The sequence below is a fragment of the Oncorhynchus nerka genome, linkage group LG7 (assembly GCF_034236695.1).
Source record: "Oncorhynchus nerka isolate Pitt River linkage group LG7, Oner_Uvic_2.0, whole genome shotgun sequence".
Taxonomy (NCBI): domain Eukaryota; kingdom Metazoa; phylum Chordata; class Actinopteri; order Salmoniformes; family Salmonidae; genus Oncorhynchus; species Oncorhynchus nerka.
Window position 1 is genome coordinate 66,740,874 of NC_088402.1, and position 18,994 is coordinate 66,759,867.

Consider the following 18,994-nt stretch of genomic DNA (forward strand, 5'->3'; position numbering starts at 1 on the left):
GGTAGCTACAAGCATTATTTCGACAGCCAAAGGTCGCATGGTGTCAGGGACGCGCCTAGTCACGGGAATGGTAATAGACCGCATGCTCGTACACCCAGATCGCGCACAGTAAAGGAAATCAAACAGAGTGCAATAATTGAACCTAATGGTTACATTGGGTCAGAACAAACAGTTGATGATCTACGCACAATACTTTGCTGCGCTCAATTTCGCAACGTATTTGACTTTGTATCGGAAAATATAAGGACATCACAAACTCTTCTGTATGATCGGGGGACAGGAGCGCACAGTATGGTCCGTGAAACCAGACATTTATGGGTGGGAAATTTACCCGAAAATGTACGAGAGGAGAAAATTATTGAGCACTTCAAGCGGTGAGTAAACGATCTTATTCCGAATATTTGATTGAGTAGGTCACAACTGTCAGCATCTGTCTGCCGGATTCCCCTAAAATCAGAAGATGATCAATCCTGGAGCGAATTGCCCAGGCAGTGACAGTAGGTAGCCTGGCTAGGCAACTGCCAGCAAACCAGCAACACAAGCTCACAAAATTCGGATGAAGAGTAAGTCGATAGATATTGTAGTTAACTAACATGAACGTACAAATTTCAATCTTATGACCCACACCTGCATTTCGCGGTCTTGTAAGCCATCTTTCCCACACCGTGGATTTGGAAATAGCCTAGCTAGCTAATTGCTTTAGCAAAACAGCTATAGCTAGCACCACTGAATACTCTTGCCACTGTAACAGCCTACCGGTTGTGGTGTGTTAAGACAGTGACTTGAATTGTGTTTACAATTTTATGGTTAGCCTAAAACTTGCCAGTTGCGGAGAGTGTCTCGTGCAATGGAATTCTAACTAAGCAAAAACAATTGAGGTAGTTTGCAGTTCCGCCAAGACTCACTGCAACATTGTAACAAATATTGAGGTGGCTTGTGTGAAGTGATGCAGAGCTGACTCTTGCCAGCAGCATCATAATGTAACTGATATGGCGTCAATTAGCCTAATGTCATTAAATGTCAGTGGCTATACCAGTTGACTATCAAAATAAACTGAAATGTTCATTGAATGTTGCTATTAGTTGTTATTCAGTTGATTAACATAACATTTGGTATAGATTACAGTGATATCCTACAATGCCACTAAGATTTCCTTCCTTTACATTGGTTGCATTCATAGGTTGTGTAAACAAACGACCATATGATGATTATAAGCCCTAATGAAACTGCCAACATAAGAAACACGGCTATATATGGCACGGATCATATTCTCGATTGTAGACTACATGTTGATATAGCAATTTTTTTACTTAAAAAAAAAACTTTATATAAAAACGGTAGGCTATTGTTGAAAATAATTATTTTTCACTACTGAAATGTAAAGGGCAACATTTTTGCCACTTTGTTCCATTACTATTACTTCCCATTGTTATCAGTATGTCAAATCAGATTTGACGGCAAAGGCTATCGTTTTTGTGCATTAAACATTTCCCAACATCTGAATACATTTGGTTCTTGTTTCGACGCTGTGTGCGCTCTCTAGCTCCATACTGGCCGCCAAGGAAAAAACAGCCTGCCTATCTTTCGAATTAGGCACGAGGAGTAGCCTAATTAAAAGATGTGACATCCGTATTATTTCTTTACGTTAGCTGAAGTGCTACATTCATGTAACATTATGGCTGTCTATCCTGTGTTGTAGGCTAAATGGCGTATGTATTTCTGCTACGATTTGAAGCGCATTGTTTGCTATGCAGTGTATGTAGACAATATTCATCAGATCATTATGACTTCAAGAGTATCCTACAAAATACAGTCCGAAATGGCCAAAACGGACGTTTATTTAGGCATACTTTCCTTCAATGTAATCCTTAGCCTTTGATGGTATTGTCAGATGCATGGCTTATGATAGCCTAACTGTTTTTCAAATCTTGCGGGGCATTTATGTCATGCTTATGATTTTAATGCATTGTTTACGTCATAAAAATTTAATATGCTTAGGCTATAACACGTATAATAAGACAAACGTTTTGGACAATTGATCACATACATATTGTTTTGACTTTTGAGGATGAAGCATTTTGTTGAGGGGAATGAGTGCGCGTGGAAAACACATTTCGGGGTAGTCTACTTACTCACTGCTCTTCAAGCAGTCTTTAGTTAAAGCTTTTGTAACAAGAAACAGCCAGCGTATGCAGGTGCATGACAGCTAAATTTGTGATTGGAGTCCTTGAAGATGGGGGACGGCAGAATGAGGAAGCAGTGTGAACGGTTTTCTAAAATGGCGTCGGAGGGTATTCAATGTGAGAACTGGCATGACAGAGAGACTACAGTTATGGGCATTCTCAGGGTGTCTTTCGGAAAATAAGCAGAAACAGATTTATGCTCTAGTTTTCATTGAATAGAAAAAAAGTGTTGCATGGAGCTAAGCTCTCCAAGACTGGCAAATAACCCCAAACACAATTTTCTTTCTCCAGTTGGTTTATAAACGCCATAGGCTACAAAAAAATACATTTTCAGACAGTAAACCATTTTAATTATAGGCTACATACATTCAAGGTAACGATTGAAATCATCACTTTTTTCCTGTATTTCTCGTAAGCCTTTTTGGAATGCCATATTGCATAAAACATATTGCACCCACAAGCAAGAGGAAACCAGGAAATGTCACGTGTAGTTATGCTGCATTGTGCAGACCTCATCAGAGTTCCATCTTTGAATAGCTAGAATACATCCTCTATTGAAAAATGTATGTATAGTGCTATCTGCTTAACCAACAATGCATTGTGAAAAATAACGAATGTGTCACAAAGGGATGAGAGAGAGCGAGATCTTTCAGTTGTGCAACTGACTAGGTTTTCCCTTCCATTTCAATATTATAAAACACATATATGGTGAACATTAGGCTCCTTTACCCATTGACCTGTTTCCATTTCCAATGAAATATGGCATACACCTTAAATCAATTAATTATTTGTTGCTGATCTCTTTTCCTTATAATTCCCCCTTTCCTCCATAGATATGGACGTGTGGAGAGTGTCAAGGTCCTTCCAAAGCGGGGGTCAGAAGGTGGAGTTGCAGCCTTTGTTGATTTTGTGGACATTAAAAGTGCCCAGAAGGCTCATAATTCTATCAACAAGATGGGGGATAGAGACTTGCGCACTGATTACAATGAGCCAGGCACAATCCCTAGTGCCGTGAGAGGGCTGGACAATAGCCTGTCCTTAGGCTCTCGTGGGCGGGATGTTTCAGGGTTCACAAGGGTGGCAGGGGACCTGGTGTATGTGCCCCCTGCATTGCTCCACAGCAGAGAGGGACGCTATGAACGCAGACTAGACGGGTAAGTGGACAAAGTTTCTCTGAACGCAGGGGGAACTTGGTTTCTTGTAACGCCTTACCTCCAAGCATATTCCACAATCTATTCATTTACTTGTTTGGGGGTTAAAGAGGAGAATGAGGGGGAAATAAAATAAGTTCATACGCAGGAATAAATCTGTAGGCATCCCTTCCAAAATCCTCAGAGCGTCACCATCGCTCATGGATTGATATGGTAGACACCAAGATAAACTGTAAATGAGCATGTATGTATATCATGCACACAATTGTATTTCTATGTGTGTAGTAAATAGCGTATTTGCTGTTGAGGATTATCTTTGTAAACTTAAACATTCCTGTGAGGTGGATATCCCATTTGCAGAGAGTATGGGGCATATTGGATATCGTAAATCTCCCGGGATTAATGGATGCTGGAGAGAGTTTGTTCCAGCGGCCTTCCCTGGAATCACCCTGATCTGGAGTACCATGCCCTCCTTGGTGGATTAATGGGTCATTTTTGTATAACAATTCAACCAAGAATACATATTTGCATATTAAAGACGCATTCATTAGTTTTTGGATTAGTAGAAATTGGGTTCTCGATCATTCTGCACCCATTCCAGTGGTGTTTTCAAATGCATCACTTCCCTTGTGGTCCGGAGTCATGTGGATAACCTAAACCGGATATGTATTCCCGTTGGATTAAAACTGGCCAATCACAAAAGGATATTCTATCATTCAATAAAGTTGTGGGTTTTCCGGTTTTGTGTGGGATTATGTTTTGTTTCAGGTTTTAAGAATTAAATGCTGGGAGACCTCTACTGTTGATCAACTTTGTAGAGAAATGACAGAAATGTTGAGCAAATTACAAACACTTTTTTTGAAAAGTTTTTTTGAAAAATTAATTTTGTTGGTGGTTCAAATTATTTATTTTTATATTTTTGCTCTTGAAAGAGTGAGACTGTCCATTGGATGTAGGGGGAAGCATTAAACATAAATTATTAGAGGTTTGGACTATTTTTGGATCATACAAATCAATACAATTACATGGAAATATGGGGCTACCTGTCTTCTGGCATTGGATTACCTGCCTCCTGAATGTGGAACTACATCTGTCCATCCTTGGATACAATTATTCCCAGAATCAGAACACACATCATCCTGTCAACTTCTTCCCAAAGAATAAACCTACTGCCTTTAAGGGAACTGTACATGTTCGGGAGAATCATTGGGTGAACTGGATTATTTCTGACAGGTAAACTGTTACGGTCAGATAATTTTTGCTTCAATGGATCAAGTTGGACTATTGCTCAATTTTGCACACAGAATGTGGCGGACTATTAAAGATGAAGATGAAAGACTTTTCCATAAAATCGTGTGCCATGATGTTCCAGACTCATTGCTCATGGGGTATCAATAGAGCACTGTTTACAGAAGCTGGACAATTGGATATAATTTCTTGATTTGACTGGACTCTGTAGCCTAATTTTCCATGATTTTATTTTTATCAGTTATGTTTTATGTAACCATTTTTGAAAGGATAGTTTAGTCCTATGACTATTTTCCACCACATCAAAATATTGTTACAATTGGATTTGATTTTTGGATTATCTGATCAAAGCAAGTGAGGATTCCTGCCATACTGACGAGGATTACTATTTTGAACATAAACCTCCCTATACTGTGGATATATTTTTACATTGACTCTTTTTGGAATTAGCACTGCAAACATCTGCTTGGAATAATTTATTATCTTGGCTGCAAAGACTTTTGTTTGAACATAAACCTACCAGAATGTTTTTGATACATTTTTATGCCCACCCTATTGGTTTTTCCTTTTTTTGCTCACAAAGTTCTGTCTCCCTAGATTGTATTTGGAATTGTAGGTCGGGTTACCGCTGTCTCAAAAGGTTGGTATATCCTGCCCTGTGTATTTTAGCTGTTCTCTCTAACCCCTAGTTTGAACCCCTGTCTCTCTCCATATTTTTCACTAACAGAAGTAGCTGTTAAACATACGGTTTAACTGCTTGTTGTTATTTGCAGACTCTTTACTTTTTACCTGCTGTCTCCCCTCACCTTGAACCTACCCTGCCCACTTCCCAGCTGCTAATCCCTGCTCTCCCTAGTCAATAGTACCACTTTGCTGAGGCATTTTTCACATTAAAGTGAAAAATGTAGATACAGGCCAGATCATGGTAAACAGAGAAGGAATCATGCACCTCCTCTGAATGCTTTTAAAACCATGAACAATTACGTCAGATTTAATAGTTGTATCAGTTATCGGATTATATTCAACCCAATTTGAATTGCTATTGTATATTACATTTTACTGTCAGATTTGCCACCACTAAAGGGTTTATGCCAATGTTTAGATAGCTAGTCTCTCATTTGGTCTTGCTACATGATCGTTAGTAGCCTAACCTTGGAAACTTGTGGTCAAGTCCTTTTTTCTTCTGAGCCCAAGAGCAGGATAAGTCCAGGAACAGATTCCTGATGTAGAATTTATACTGAAAGCCAAATTATCCATTGGCTTCAGCAACCCTAATTGTCACAATTTACAATGTTGCATGTAAAATCAGAGAACTGCGATTATTATAATTTTTTGTTGATCTAGTAGGTAGCATGACATATTCACACTAACCTCACAGTTTTTACATGATACTGGCAGCCACAAAGTAGCTAAAAATATGTCAGTGCCAAAGAATCGTTATTCCTTATGGCTATGGGCAGTGCATGCACTTGACAGCAACACACCTACTACAGTAGCTAGCTAGCAATCCGTTCGCTGTATACAGTACCAGCATGTGATGGTAACAAACAATTATAGATACAAATCCTGCCTTTAATAGGTTTAATTATTTTACGATTCATGAATGATTCAAATTCCATGAGTGTCAGGACAATGGAGACACTGGCATTGTACACACATTTGAGATTCAAATATTCAGAAAGTCCCAAAATAGGTTAACGCGGTTCTGTCCAGATTTGGACTAAACAGCATAGTTGCAAATATCTACATGGAGGAGTTCACAAAAGTTTGCGTCCAAACCATAGAGCAGGGATCATCAACTAGATTTTGCTGTGGGCCAATTTAATTGTTGAGTGGATGGTCAGGGGGCCGGAACATCATTTCAAATCATTTGTAGACTGCAAATTGACCGCAAGAAGCCCAAAAATATGTAATATGATATTTGACTAAAACATAATAATTTTAAATATTGCTTGCATTTGTATATGATTATGAGTCTCTCTGTTATGCTTGGGAATAATTGGGAACACATTTCCAACATTTAAATCGCTTGGGGCTGATTTCCTGGTGTTTTTAAAGTATTTTATGTCCAATATTAAATAAATACAAATATTTGCTCAGAAACTTAGGGTGGGGGCATATAGAGAATGATAGAGGCCTCTAGTGACCATAAGGCTGTATTAGCATGGGCAGCGTCATTGAGGGCTTCCACCATTTTATTTAGTCAACTGGGTGGGACTTACAAATTCATTGACTGATCCCTCATGGTAACCTAGTTGGAGTCATGTCTAAACATGTCATCAGGAGGGATCAGCCAATCGTGAAGAAGAAAATATACTACTTCAAAATAAAGATTGCATGTGCAGCACCACTGAGGATATCACAGATGGTATAATGGCACAGATACAAAGAGGAGTCCTCTATATAGCTCTATTGTCCAGCATGTCATCATGCAGCCATGCAAATCTACCTGAAAACATAAATATGTATGCATTTGCTAACAGAAAAAAAGGCTAGTGGGCTCGATTGTTAAGTAATAGCTCATTGCAAATAAATGATTTTTCCACTTAAGTTGACTGTTTTTGTTTCACCCAGAATGGTTTTCATATGTATTTTGTTAATTAATAGCTAAACCTCATTCATACAATGTTTTAGGTTCCCAGCCTTTTAGCTACTTAATGTATCTAAAACAACTTGCAAACACTCCAATCCAAACTATCTCTTATAAATACATTTTTAAAAAGTCACCCTAAAAATCAATTTTGTTTTGAAGGAAGATCAACTTCACCAGTTTGACAACAGGCAGTACTATATTGTATTTTGCAACTCGGGAAATGCCCCATTGGCCATTCTTCTTAAAGTAACATCAGGTTTTTGAAACTTTCTAATTGTGACTAACCAATCATTTAGACTTCCGTCATACTCATCACTTTATTCGGAAATTAAGTTATTGTAAAGCTTCATTTTACAGCTAGCTATGTATCAGGCACAAGGGGGTGTGGTCTATGGACAATATACCACGGCTAAGGGATGTTCTTTTTCACGACACAACGCGGAGTGCCTGGATACAGTCCTTAGCCGAGGTATATTGGCCCTAAACCACAAACCCCAGAGGTGCCTTATTGCTATTATAAACTGGTTACCAACGTAATTAGAGCAGTAAAAATAAATATTTTGTCATACCCGTGGTGTACGGTCTGATATACCACGACTGTCAGCCAATCAGCATTCAGGGCTCGAATCACCCAGTTTATAATTTCAATTAGATTGTATATTAGTTATACTTTGGTTTCTTTGAGATTGATAGACTCAAGCAAAGCAGAAGTTACACCGCCAGCCCCTTTTATACTGCGTTTCAATAAGTCACAGATTAATCTCATACGTATGAAAATGTGAATTAATCATCTAAGTGTGTTTGCTACATTGTAAGCTGTTCCATTTTTAAGTAGGCATGAATTGGGCTTTTTTATTCCTCTGCCCTAATTCACACCATTTTTAAATATTTGTTGATAATTCACCACTTCGCTAACTCATGCATTTTTTTACGGACCCCGACTGCCTCCTTATTGAGGTGGTGGTGTACCTGCTATAAGAACATAACTAATGAATAGAATTGTACTAATGTATCAGAGCAGAGGATATCAATCAATTTCAGTGTACCTAAAATCTTTCGATTGGTGTTTTAGGCCATTCTGACATAGATGAAGGCTGTCACACCGTGACCAGCTACCAGTTAGGAGGTCTGGTGATTTTCTACTTTAGATAGCAAGTTGCAGTATCTTGCAGGATAATCCTCAGAAACTTCTGCATTGTACTGATTACATAATTGATTATGAATAAGCGCGGTATCTTTCTAGCTAGCAGCTACCCCTGTGAATTTAATTAAAAGATAACATAACAAATTGTGCAATAACATTATGATCTTAATTGCACAATACAGTGAAAACCATGTAATTGCGATATTTTAGGGTTATCATAATATCAAAATCTAATCCTGGACATCCCTAATGACAAGCTAACATGCGAGCTCAGTAGATTAGTATTGAACTATCAACTACTTGTCTAGTGCCTGAAATGCTCCTCAGTTCCATTTAAGAATGGATTCCATACTTTGAAATAGCTTCTCGTCAATAACATTTGTTGTATTGTTATTAGGGTTGCAAAATATAAACTGGAGCTAACCATCATCTTTGATCTGTCTGATCCTAAACTATTAATGTACGGCTGTCCAGAATAGGACAAATATATTTTTTAATAACGTTAGGTTTTAGCACTGCATCCATTGAAGTCTCCAGACTTTTGTTTTTCCACATCCGGTTGTGCTCTCTATTGTGTGGGTCATGAGAATTATATAGAAACTAGTTTTCTTTTCATTCTGATTTTCTGTTGAGCACATGTAAATTCCATGTACAAAATATCTACTCCTTTTATCTAGTTTTCATGACATTTTCCAATTGCGAAGATTTGGATGTTTGTCAAATACTAGGGGGGAAAAATCACAAACAAGTGAAAGATTCATCGCCATGCCTAGTTAGTAATTGTTCAATTTAATTTAGATAGAAATCAGAAAGTATCTGCATAACAGTGACAAATTCTGCAAAATATAATGAGCAATATGAATTAATGAGAAATTTTTACAAATATCTAATAAGTAAAGTATGATATTAATTGATATGTTTACTGTATATTTCAAGTCTCAAATAAACAGAAACACCCTTTGAACACTCAACTTGACTGCTGTCTTAGTTATTTGATAGCCTGACACTTTTATTTACCACCTTGTAAAGCTCAACTAGTTGATTACTAATTAGTGTCAAAAAGCATAACGTTTCTCTCTCTCTCCCTCTCTCTCTCTCCTCTCTCTCTCTCTCTCTCTCTCTCTCTCTCTCTCTCACTCACTCTCTCCATTTCCTCCTTCCATCCCTCTCCCTGTCACTCAGGACTGCTGAAAGTCGGGATCGAGCATATGATAACAATGCCTACGGACATCACGAGCGTGCTGGCAGTAGCTTTGACCGGCAGCGTCACTACGACTCAGACTATTACAGAGATACCAGGGAGAGAATGCTTAACACTGGCTCTGGCACTGCCAGTGGAGGTGTTGGGGCTGGCTCTGCAGGGGTCGGTGGAGGAGTTGTAGGTACTTGCGTCAGTGCCTGTGGAACAGGTGGTGGGGCTGGGACTGTGGCTGGAGGAAGTGGAGGATCTTCATCGGTTGGTGTGGGATATTATCGTTCACATAGCCGGAGCCCGAGCCACTTTGATACACCAGAGCCTCAATATGATACTCGTGCCAGAGAACCCTTTATACTGGGCAGCATAGATCACAGGGATCTGTACCAAGAAGAGCAGGGACGACATGGAGATCGATCTTACCACGACAGTCGCAGCCTGTCTCCACACTCTTCACATTCACGTAACCTCTCTCCACAAAGGTTCGCGAGTCCAGCATCCTGGCCTCCCCGCTCCCACAGTGGCACCGGCTCTCGCAGCCGTTCCTCCAGTTCCAACTCTGTCAGCAGCGTCAGCAGCACCAGCAGTAGCACCAGTGGCAGGTAGGTAGAGTGAGTTCTCATCAGTTTCACTGTCATGCATTCTGTCCCCTGTAGTTTATCATATGGTGTCTCTCAGTAGCGGCTCGTCCATTAGAGGTGGCGCTCCACTTGTGATTGGTCAAAAAAGTTAAAATATATACAGTACCAGTCAAAAGTTTGGACACAAATACTCATTCAAGGGGTTTTCTTTATTTTTACCATTTTCTACAGTGTAGAATAATAGTGAAGAAATCAAAACTATGAAATAACATATATGGAATCAAGTAGTAAACAACAAAGTGTTAAACAAATCCAAATATATTTTATATTTGAGATTCTTCAAAGTAGCCACCCTTTGCCTTGATGACAGCTTTGCACGCTCTTTTTTAAAATGTTAATTGAACCTTTATTTAACCAGGTAGGCTAGTTGAGAACAAGTTCTCATTTACAACTGTGACCTGGCCAAGATAAAGCAAAGCAGTGCAACACAAACAACAACACAGAGTTACACATGGAATAAACAAACATACCGTCAAAAGAAGTATGTACAGTGTGTGCAAATGAGGTAAGATAAGGGAGGTAAGGCAATAAATAGGCCATAGTGGTGAAATAATTACAAATGACCAATTTAACACGAGTGATAGGTGTGCAGAAGATAGGTGTGCAGAAGATGAATGTGCAAGTAGAGATACTGGGGTGCAAAGGAGCAACAACAACAAAAAATAACACTATGGGGATGAGGTAGTTGGATGGGCTATTTACAGATGGGCTATGTACAGGTGTAGTGATCTGTGAGCTGGTCTGACAGCTGGTGCTTAAAGTTAGTGAAGGAGATATGAGTCTCCAGCTTCAGTGATTTTTTTTTTTTGCAATTCGTTCCAGTCATTTGCAGCAGAGAACTGAAAGGAAAGGCGGCCAAACGAGGAATTGGCTTTGGGGGTGACCAGTGAAATATACCTGCTGGAGCATGTACAACTGGTGGGTGCTACTATGGTGACCAGTGAGCTGAGATAAGGCCTAGCAAGGCCTTTACCTAGCAAATACTTATAGATGACCTGGAGCCAGTGGGTTTGGCGACAAATATGAAGCGAGGGCCAGCCAACGAGAGCATACAGGTCGCAGTGGTTGGTAGTATATGGGGCTTTGGTGACAAAAGGGATGGCACTGTGATAGACTGCATCCAATTTGCTGAGTAGAGTGTTGGAGGCTATTTTACAAATTACATCGCCGAAGTCAAGGATCGGTAGGATAGTCAGTTTTACGAGGGTATGTTTGGCAGGCATGAGTGAAGGATGCTTTGTTGTGGAAATAGGAAGCCGATTCTAAATGTAATTTTGGATTGGAGATGCTTAATGTGAGTCTGGAAGGAGAGTTTACAGTCTAACCAGACACCTAGGTAGTTGTAATTGTCCACATATTCTAAGTCAGAACATTCCAGAGTAGTGATGCTGGACGGGCGGGCAGGTGTGGGCAGCGATTGGTTAAAGAGCATGCATTTAGTTTTACTTGCATTTAAGAGCAGTTGGAGGCCATGGAAGGAGATTTGTATGGCATTGAAGCTCGTCTGGAGGTTAGTTAACAGTGTCCAAAGAAGGGCCAGAAGTATACTTCTGTGTCGTCTGCGTAGAGGTGGATCAGATAATCACCAGCAGCAAGATCAACATCATTGATGTATACAGAGAAAAGAGTCTGCCCGAGATTTGAACCCTGTGGCACCCCCATAGAGGCTGCTAGAGGTCCGGACAACAGGCCCTCCGATTTGACACACTGAACTCTGTCTGAGAAGTAGTTGGTGAACCAGGTGAGGCAGTCATTTCAGAAACCAAGGCTGTTGAGTCTGCCGATAAGAATGTGGTGATTGACAGAGTCGAAGCCTTGAAGTTGACCGGGTTAGGGGTAGCCAGGTGGAAAGCATGGCCAGCTGTAGAAAAATGTGTCGATTTATCTGTGGTGAGAGTGTTTCCTAGCCTCAGTGCAGTGGGCAGGTGGTGCTCTTATTCTCCATGGACTTTACAGTGTCCCAGAACTTTTTGGAGTTTGTGCCACAGGATGCAAATTTCTTTTTGAAAAAGCTATCCATTGCTTTCCTAACTGCCTGTGTATATTGGTTCCTAACTTCCCTGAAAAGTTGCATATCGCGGGTGCTATTCGATGCTAATGCAGTACGCCACAGGATGTTTTTGTGCTGGTGAATGGCAGTCAGGTCTGGAGTGAACCAGGGGCTTCAGTCAGCCACCAATTGTGCAAGTTCTCCCACTTAAAAAGATGAGAGTCCTGTAATGTTTATCATAGGTACACTTCAACTATGACAGACAAAATGATAAAAAAATATCCAGAAAATCACATTGTAGGATTTTTAATGAATTTATTTGCAAATTATGGTGGAAAATAAGTATTTGGTCACCTACAAACAAGCAAGATTTCTGGCTCTCACAGACCTGTAACTTCTTCTTTAAGAGACTCCTCTGTCCTCCACTCGTTACCTGTATTAATGGCACCTGTTTGAACTTGTTATCAGTATAAAAGACACCTGTCCACAACCTCAAACAGTCACACTCCAAACTCCACTATGGCCAAGACCAAAGAGCTGTCAAAGGACACCAGAAACAAAATTGTAGACCTGCACCAGGCTGGGAAGACTGAATCTGCAATAGGTACGCAGCTTGGTTTGAAGAAATCAACTGTGGGAGCAATTATTAGGAAATGGAAGACATACAAGACCACTGATAATCACCCTCGATCTGGGGCTCCACGCTAGATCTCACCCCGTGGGGTCAAAATGATCACAAGAACGGTGAGCAAAAATCCCAGAACCACAAGGGGGGACCTAGTGAATGACCTGCATAGAGCTGGGACCAAAGTAACAAAGCCTACCATCAGTAACACACTACGCCGCCAGGGACTCAAATCCTGCAGTGCTAGACGTGTCCCCCTGCTTAAGCCAGTACATGTCCAGGCCCATCTGAAGTTTGCTAGAGAGCATTTGGATGATCCAGAAGAAGATTGGGAGAATGTCATATGGTCAGATGAAACCAAAATATAACTTTTTGGTAAAAACTCAACTCGTCGTGTTTGGAGGACAAAGAATGCTGAGTTGCATCCAAAGAACACCATACCTACTGTGAAGCATGGGGGTGGAAACATCATGCTTTGGGGCTGTTTTTCTGCAAAGGGACCAGGACGACTGATCCGTGTAAAGGAAAGAATGAATGGGGCCATGTATCGTGAGATTTTGAGTGAAAACCTCCTTCCATCAGCAAGGGCATTGAAGATGAAACGTGGCTGGGTCTTTCAGCATGAAAATGATCCCAAACACACCGCCCGGGCAATGAAGGAGTGGCTTCGTAAGAAGCATTTCAAGGTCCTGGAGTGGCCTAGCCAGTCTCCAGATCTCAACCCCATAGAAAATCTTTGGAGGGAGTTGAAAGTCTGTGTTGCCCAGCAACAGCCCCAAAACATCACTGCTCTAGAGGAGATCTGCATGAAGGAATGGGCCAAAATACCAGCAACAGTGTGTGAAAACCTTGTGAAGACCTCTGTCATTGCCAACAAAGGGTATATAACAAAGTATTGAGATAAACTTTTGTTATTGACCAAATACTTATTTTCCACCATAATTTGCAAATAAATTCATAAAAAATCCTACAATGTGATTTTCTGGATTTTTTTTCTCATTTTGTCTGTCATAGTTAAAGTGTACCTATGATGAAAATTACAAGCCTCATCTTTTTAAGTGGGAGAACTTGCACAATTGGTGGCTGCCTGAATACTTTTTTGCCCCACTGTATATCTGTTCCTGGTTCTACATTTTATTTTTTAATACCAGGGCCAGGTCGATTAGAAAGGCCTGCTCGCTGAAGTTCTTTTAGGGAGCGTTTGACAGTGATGAGGGGTGGTCGTTTGACTGCAGACCCATTACGGACGAGGAAATGAGGCAGTGATCGCTGAGATCCTGGTTAAAGACAGCAGAGGTGTATTTGGAGGTCAGGATGATATCTATGAGGGTGCCCGTGTTTACAGATTTGGGGTTGTACCTGGTTGATAATTGATCATTTGTGTGAGATTTAGCTTAGATTGTAGGACGGCCGGGGTGTTAAGCATGTCCCAGTTTAGGTCACCTAACAGTACGAGCTCTGAAGATAGATGGTGTGCAATCAATTCACCTTTGGTGTCCAGGGCACAGCTGGGGGCAGAAGGTGGTTTGTACCAAGCGGCAACGGTGAGAGACTTGTTCCTGGAAAGGTGGATTTTTAAAAGTAGAAGCTCGAATTGTTTGGGCACAGACCTGGATGGTATGACAGAACTCTGCAGGCTGTCTCTGCAGTAGATTGCCACTCCACCCCTTTGGCAGTTCTATCTTGTCGGAAAATGTTATAGTTATTTCAGGATTTTTGGTGGCCTTCCTAAATTAGGATTCAGACACGACTAGGACATCCGGGTTGGCAGTGTGCTAAAGCAGTGAGTAAAACAAACTTAGGGAGGAGGCTTCTAATGTTAACATGCATGAAACCAAGGCTTTTACGGTTACAGAAGTCAACAAATGAGAGTGCCTGGGGAATGGGAGTGGAGCTAGGTGCTGCAGGGCCTGGATTAACCTCTACATGACCAGAGGAACAGAGGAGGAGTAGGATAAGGGTATGTCTAAAGGCTATAGGAACTGGTCGTCTAGTGCGCTCGGAACAGAGTGTAAAAGGAACAGGTTTATGGGCGCGGAAGAATAGATTCAAGGCATAATGTACAGACAAGGGTATGGTAGAATGTGAATACAGTGGAGGTAAACCTAGGCGTTGAGTGACGATGAGATAGGTTTTGTCTCTAGAGACATCATTTAGACCAGGTGAGGTCACCGCATGTGTGGGATGTGAAACAAAAATGGCTAGCTAAGGCATATTGAGCAGGGCTGGAGTCTCTACAGTGAAATAAGACAATAATCACTAAACAAAACAGCAATGGACAAGACATATTAACATTAGGGAGAGGCATGTGTACCTTAGTGATCACGGCGATTCAGACAGCTTGCGGGCCGGGGCTAGCAGAAGCGCCTTAGGGGGGACGTCGCGATGTAAGAAGTTTGTTGAAGCCCCCTCAGACGGTTACGTCGGCAGACCAGTCGTGTTGGATTGGCAGGGCTCCGTGTAAGCAGTAAAAGGGCCAAGGCCAATTAGCAAAATAGGTTTTGTAGCCCAAGAAATTGGCTGATGGTCCTCTTCAGCTAGCAGTTCGATATGTTCTAGACAGCTAGCAGGCTAGCGGATGGGCCTTCGGGGGACGTTGCGATGGAGGAGCCTGTTGACACCCCTCAGGCGGATTACGTCGGTAGACCAGTCGCGGTGGAATCGTCGGGGCTCCGTGTCGGTAGTAAAAGGGGTCCAGGCAAATTGGAAAAATATGTATTGTTGCCCAAGGAGTGGCTGATGGACCTCTTCAGGTAGCCAGGAGATGGGCCTAGCACGAGGCTAGTTCCAGGCTCACTGGTGCTTTCTTTCGGGACAGAGACGTTAGCCAGGGGGTAGCCACTCAGATAGCAGCTAGCTAGCTGCGATGATCCAGGTGAAAAGGTTCAGAGCTTGCGGTATGAAACCCGATATGTGGAGAAAGAGCAGTCCAGCATGCTCTGGGTTGAAACACGCTGTGCAGACTGGCAGGAGTTGACCAGGCTAAGGTTAGCCATGGCTAACTGACTATTAGCTAGTAGCTAGTTAACTGTCTAGCTTCTGTTGGGGATCCCGGTTAGAAAAGTATAGAAAATAGCAGATCCATACCACATTTGGTGAGGCGGGTTGCAGGAGGGTATGTTGATACTGAGGTTGAAATATATTTTTAAAATATACAAAGGAAGAAAGAAAAGATATATACACGGGACATGACAAGACGAAGACAAAGACGTCTGAACTGCTACACCATCTTGGAGACGGGATTACAGGTCACAGCAGAAAGTATAGTGCATTCGGGTAGTATTCAGACCACTTACCTTTTTCATGTTTTGTTACGTTACAGCCTTATTCTAAAATGTATTTTATTTTTCTAAATCCTCTTCAATCTACACACAATACCCCATAATGACGAAGCGAAAACAGTTTAAAACATTTTTTTATCCCAGTATTCAGACCATTTGCTATGAGACTCGAAATTGAGCTCAGATGCATCCTGTTTCCATTGGTCAACCTTGAGATGTTTCTAAAATTTGATTGGAGTCCACCTGTGGTAAATTCAATTGATTGGACATAATTTGGAAAGGGACACAACTGTGGGACCTACAGTTGAAGTCGGAAGTTTACATACACTTAGGTTGGAGTCATTAAAACTCGTTTTTCAACCACTCCACAAATTTCTTGTTAACAAACTAACGTTTTGGCCAGTATGGTTAGGAAATCTACTTTGCGCATGACACAACACATTTTTCCAACAATTGTTTACAGACAGATTATTTCACTTATAATTCACTGTGTCACAATTCCAGTGGGTCAGAAGTTTACATACAGTAAGTTGACTGCCTTTAAACAGCTTGGAAAATTCCATAAAATTATGTCATGGCTTTAGAAGCTTCTGATAGGCTAATTGACATCATTTGAGTCAATTGGAGGTGTACCTGTGGATGTATTTCAAGGCCTACCTTCAAACTCAGTGCCTCTTTGCTTGACATCATGGGAAAATCAAAAGAAATCAGCCAAGACATCAGAAAAAAATGTGTAGACCTCCACAAGTCTGGTTCATCCTTGGGAGCTATTTCCAAATTCCTGAAGGTACCACGTTCATCTGTACAAACAATAGTACGCAAGTATAAACACCATGGGACCACGCAGCCGTCATACCACTCAGGAAGGAGACACGTTCTGTCTCCTAGAGATGAACGTACTTTGGTGTGAAAAGTGCAAATCAATCCCAGAACAACAGCAAAGGACCTTGTGAAGATGCTGGAGGAAACAGGCACAAAAGTATCTATATCCACAGTAAAACTAGTCCTATATCAACATAACCTGAAAGGCTGCTCTGCAAGGTAGAAGGCACTGCTCCAAAATCAGACTACGGTTTACAACTGCACATGGGGACAGAGATCGTACTTTTTGGAGAAATGTCCTCTGGTCTGATGAAACAAAAAGGGAACTGTTTGGCCATAATGACCATCGCTATGTTTGGAGGAAAAAGGGGGAGGCTTGCAAGCCAAAGAACACCATCCCAACCGTGAAGCACGTGGGTGGCAGCATCATGTTGTGGAGGTGCTTTGCTGTAGGAGGGACTGGTGCACTGCACAAATAGATGGCATCATGATGCGAGAAAATTATGTGGATATATTGAAGCAACACCTCAAGACATCAGTCAGGAAGTTAAAGCTTGGTTGCAAATGGGTCTTCCAAATGGACAATGATCCCAAGCAAACTTCCAAAGTTGTGGCAAAAGGGCTTAAGGACAACAAAGTCAAGGTATTGGAGTGGCCATCACAAAGCGTTGACCTCAATCCAATAGAAAAGTTGTGGGCAGAACTGAAAAGTCTTGTGCGAGTAAGGAGGCCTAAAAAGCGGACTCAGTTACATCAGCTCTGTCAGGAGTAATGGGCCAAAATTCACCCAACTTACTGTGGGAAGCTTGTGGAAGGCTACCCAAAACGTTTGCCCCATTTTAACCATTTAAAGGCAATGTTTCCGAATACTAATTGAGTGTATGTAAACTTCTGACCCACTAGGAATGTGATGAAAGAAATAAAAGCTGAAATAAATCATTCTCTCTGCTATTTTTCTGACATTTTACATTCTTGAAATAAAGTGGTGATCCTGACTGACCTAAGACAGGGAATTTTTACTAGTATTAATTGTGAAAAACTGAGTTTAAATGTATTTGGCTGAGGTGTATGTAAACATCCGACTTCAACTGTATATAAGGTCCCACAGTTGACAATGCATGTCAGAGTAAAAACCAAACCATGAGGTCGAAGCAATTGTCCTTTGAGCCCCGAGACAGGATTTTGTTGAAGCAAAGATCTATTCCGCAACAAAGCCTCCTTCACTCACGCCGCCAAACTTACCCTAGTAAAACTGACTATCCTACTGATCCTCGACTTCGGCGATGTCATCTACAAAATTGCTTCCAACACTCTACTCAGCAAACTGGATGCAGTTTATCACAGTGCCATCCGTTTTCTCACTAAAGCACCTTATACCACCCACCACTGCGACTTGTATGCTCTAGTCGGCTGGCCCTCCCTACATATTCGTCGCCAGACCCACTGGCTCCAGGTCATCTACAAGTCCATGCTAGGTAAAGCTCCGCCTTATCTCAGTTCACTGGTCACAATGGCAACACCCATCCGTAGCACGCGCTCCAGCAGGTGTATCTCACTGATCATCCCTAAAGCCAACACCTCATTTGGCCGCCTTTCGTTCCAGTTCTCTGCTGCCTGTGACTGGAACGAATTGCAAAAATCGCTGAAGTTGGAGACTTTTATCTCCCTCACCAACTTCAAACATCTGCTTTCTGAGCAGCTAACCGATCGCTGCAGCTGTACATAGTCTATCGGTAAATAGCCCACCCATATTTACCTACCTCATCCCCATACTGTTCTGCTCTTTTGCACACCAATATCTCTACCTGTACATGACCATCTGATCATTTATCACTCTAGTGTTAATCTGCAAAATTGTAATTATTTGCCTACCTCATGCCTTTTGCACACAATGTATATAGACTCCCCTTTTTTTTCCTACTGTGTTATTGACTTGTTAATTGTTTACTCCATGTGTAACTCTGTGTTGTCTATTCACACTGCTTTATCTTGGCCAGGTCACAGTTGCAAATGAGAATTTGTTCTCAACTAGCCTACCTGGTTAAATAAAGGTGAAATAAAAAAATAAAAAAGTTAAACATATATGGCAAATAGAACTAAATGGTCTTCAGCGATAGATGG

The 18,994-nt window shown here is 41.3% G+C and overlaps 1 protein-coding gene across 4 annotated transcripts in view; it reads left to right on the top strand.

Moving 5' to 3' along the window:
* Nucleotides 1-18,994, top strand: part of LOC115132237 (msx2-interacting protein-like) — a 41,836-nt gene continuing 22,842 nt past the window's right edge. For 2 of the 4 annotated variants that reach the window (XM_029664665.2, XM_029664666.2), the window contains exons 1-3: nt 1-374; nt 3,017-3,337; nt 9,502-10,116. In XM_029664665.2, the coding sequence (XP_029520525.1) occupies nt 292-374; nt 3,017-3,337; nt 9,502-10,116 (1,019 nt within the window). In that variant the 5' untranslated portion in view covers nt 1-291. The other 2 variants (XM_065020754.1, XM_065020753.1) reach the window with 2 other exon arrangements.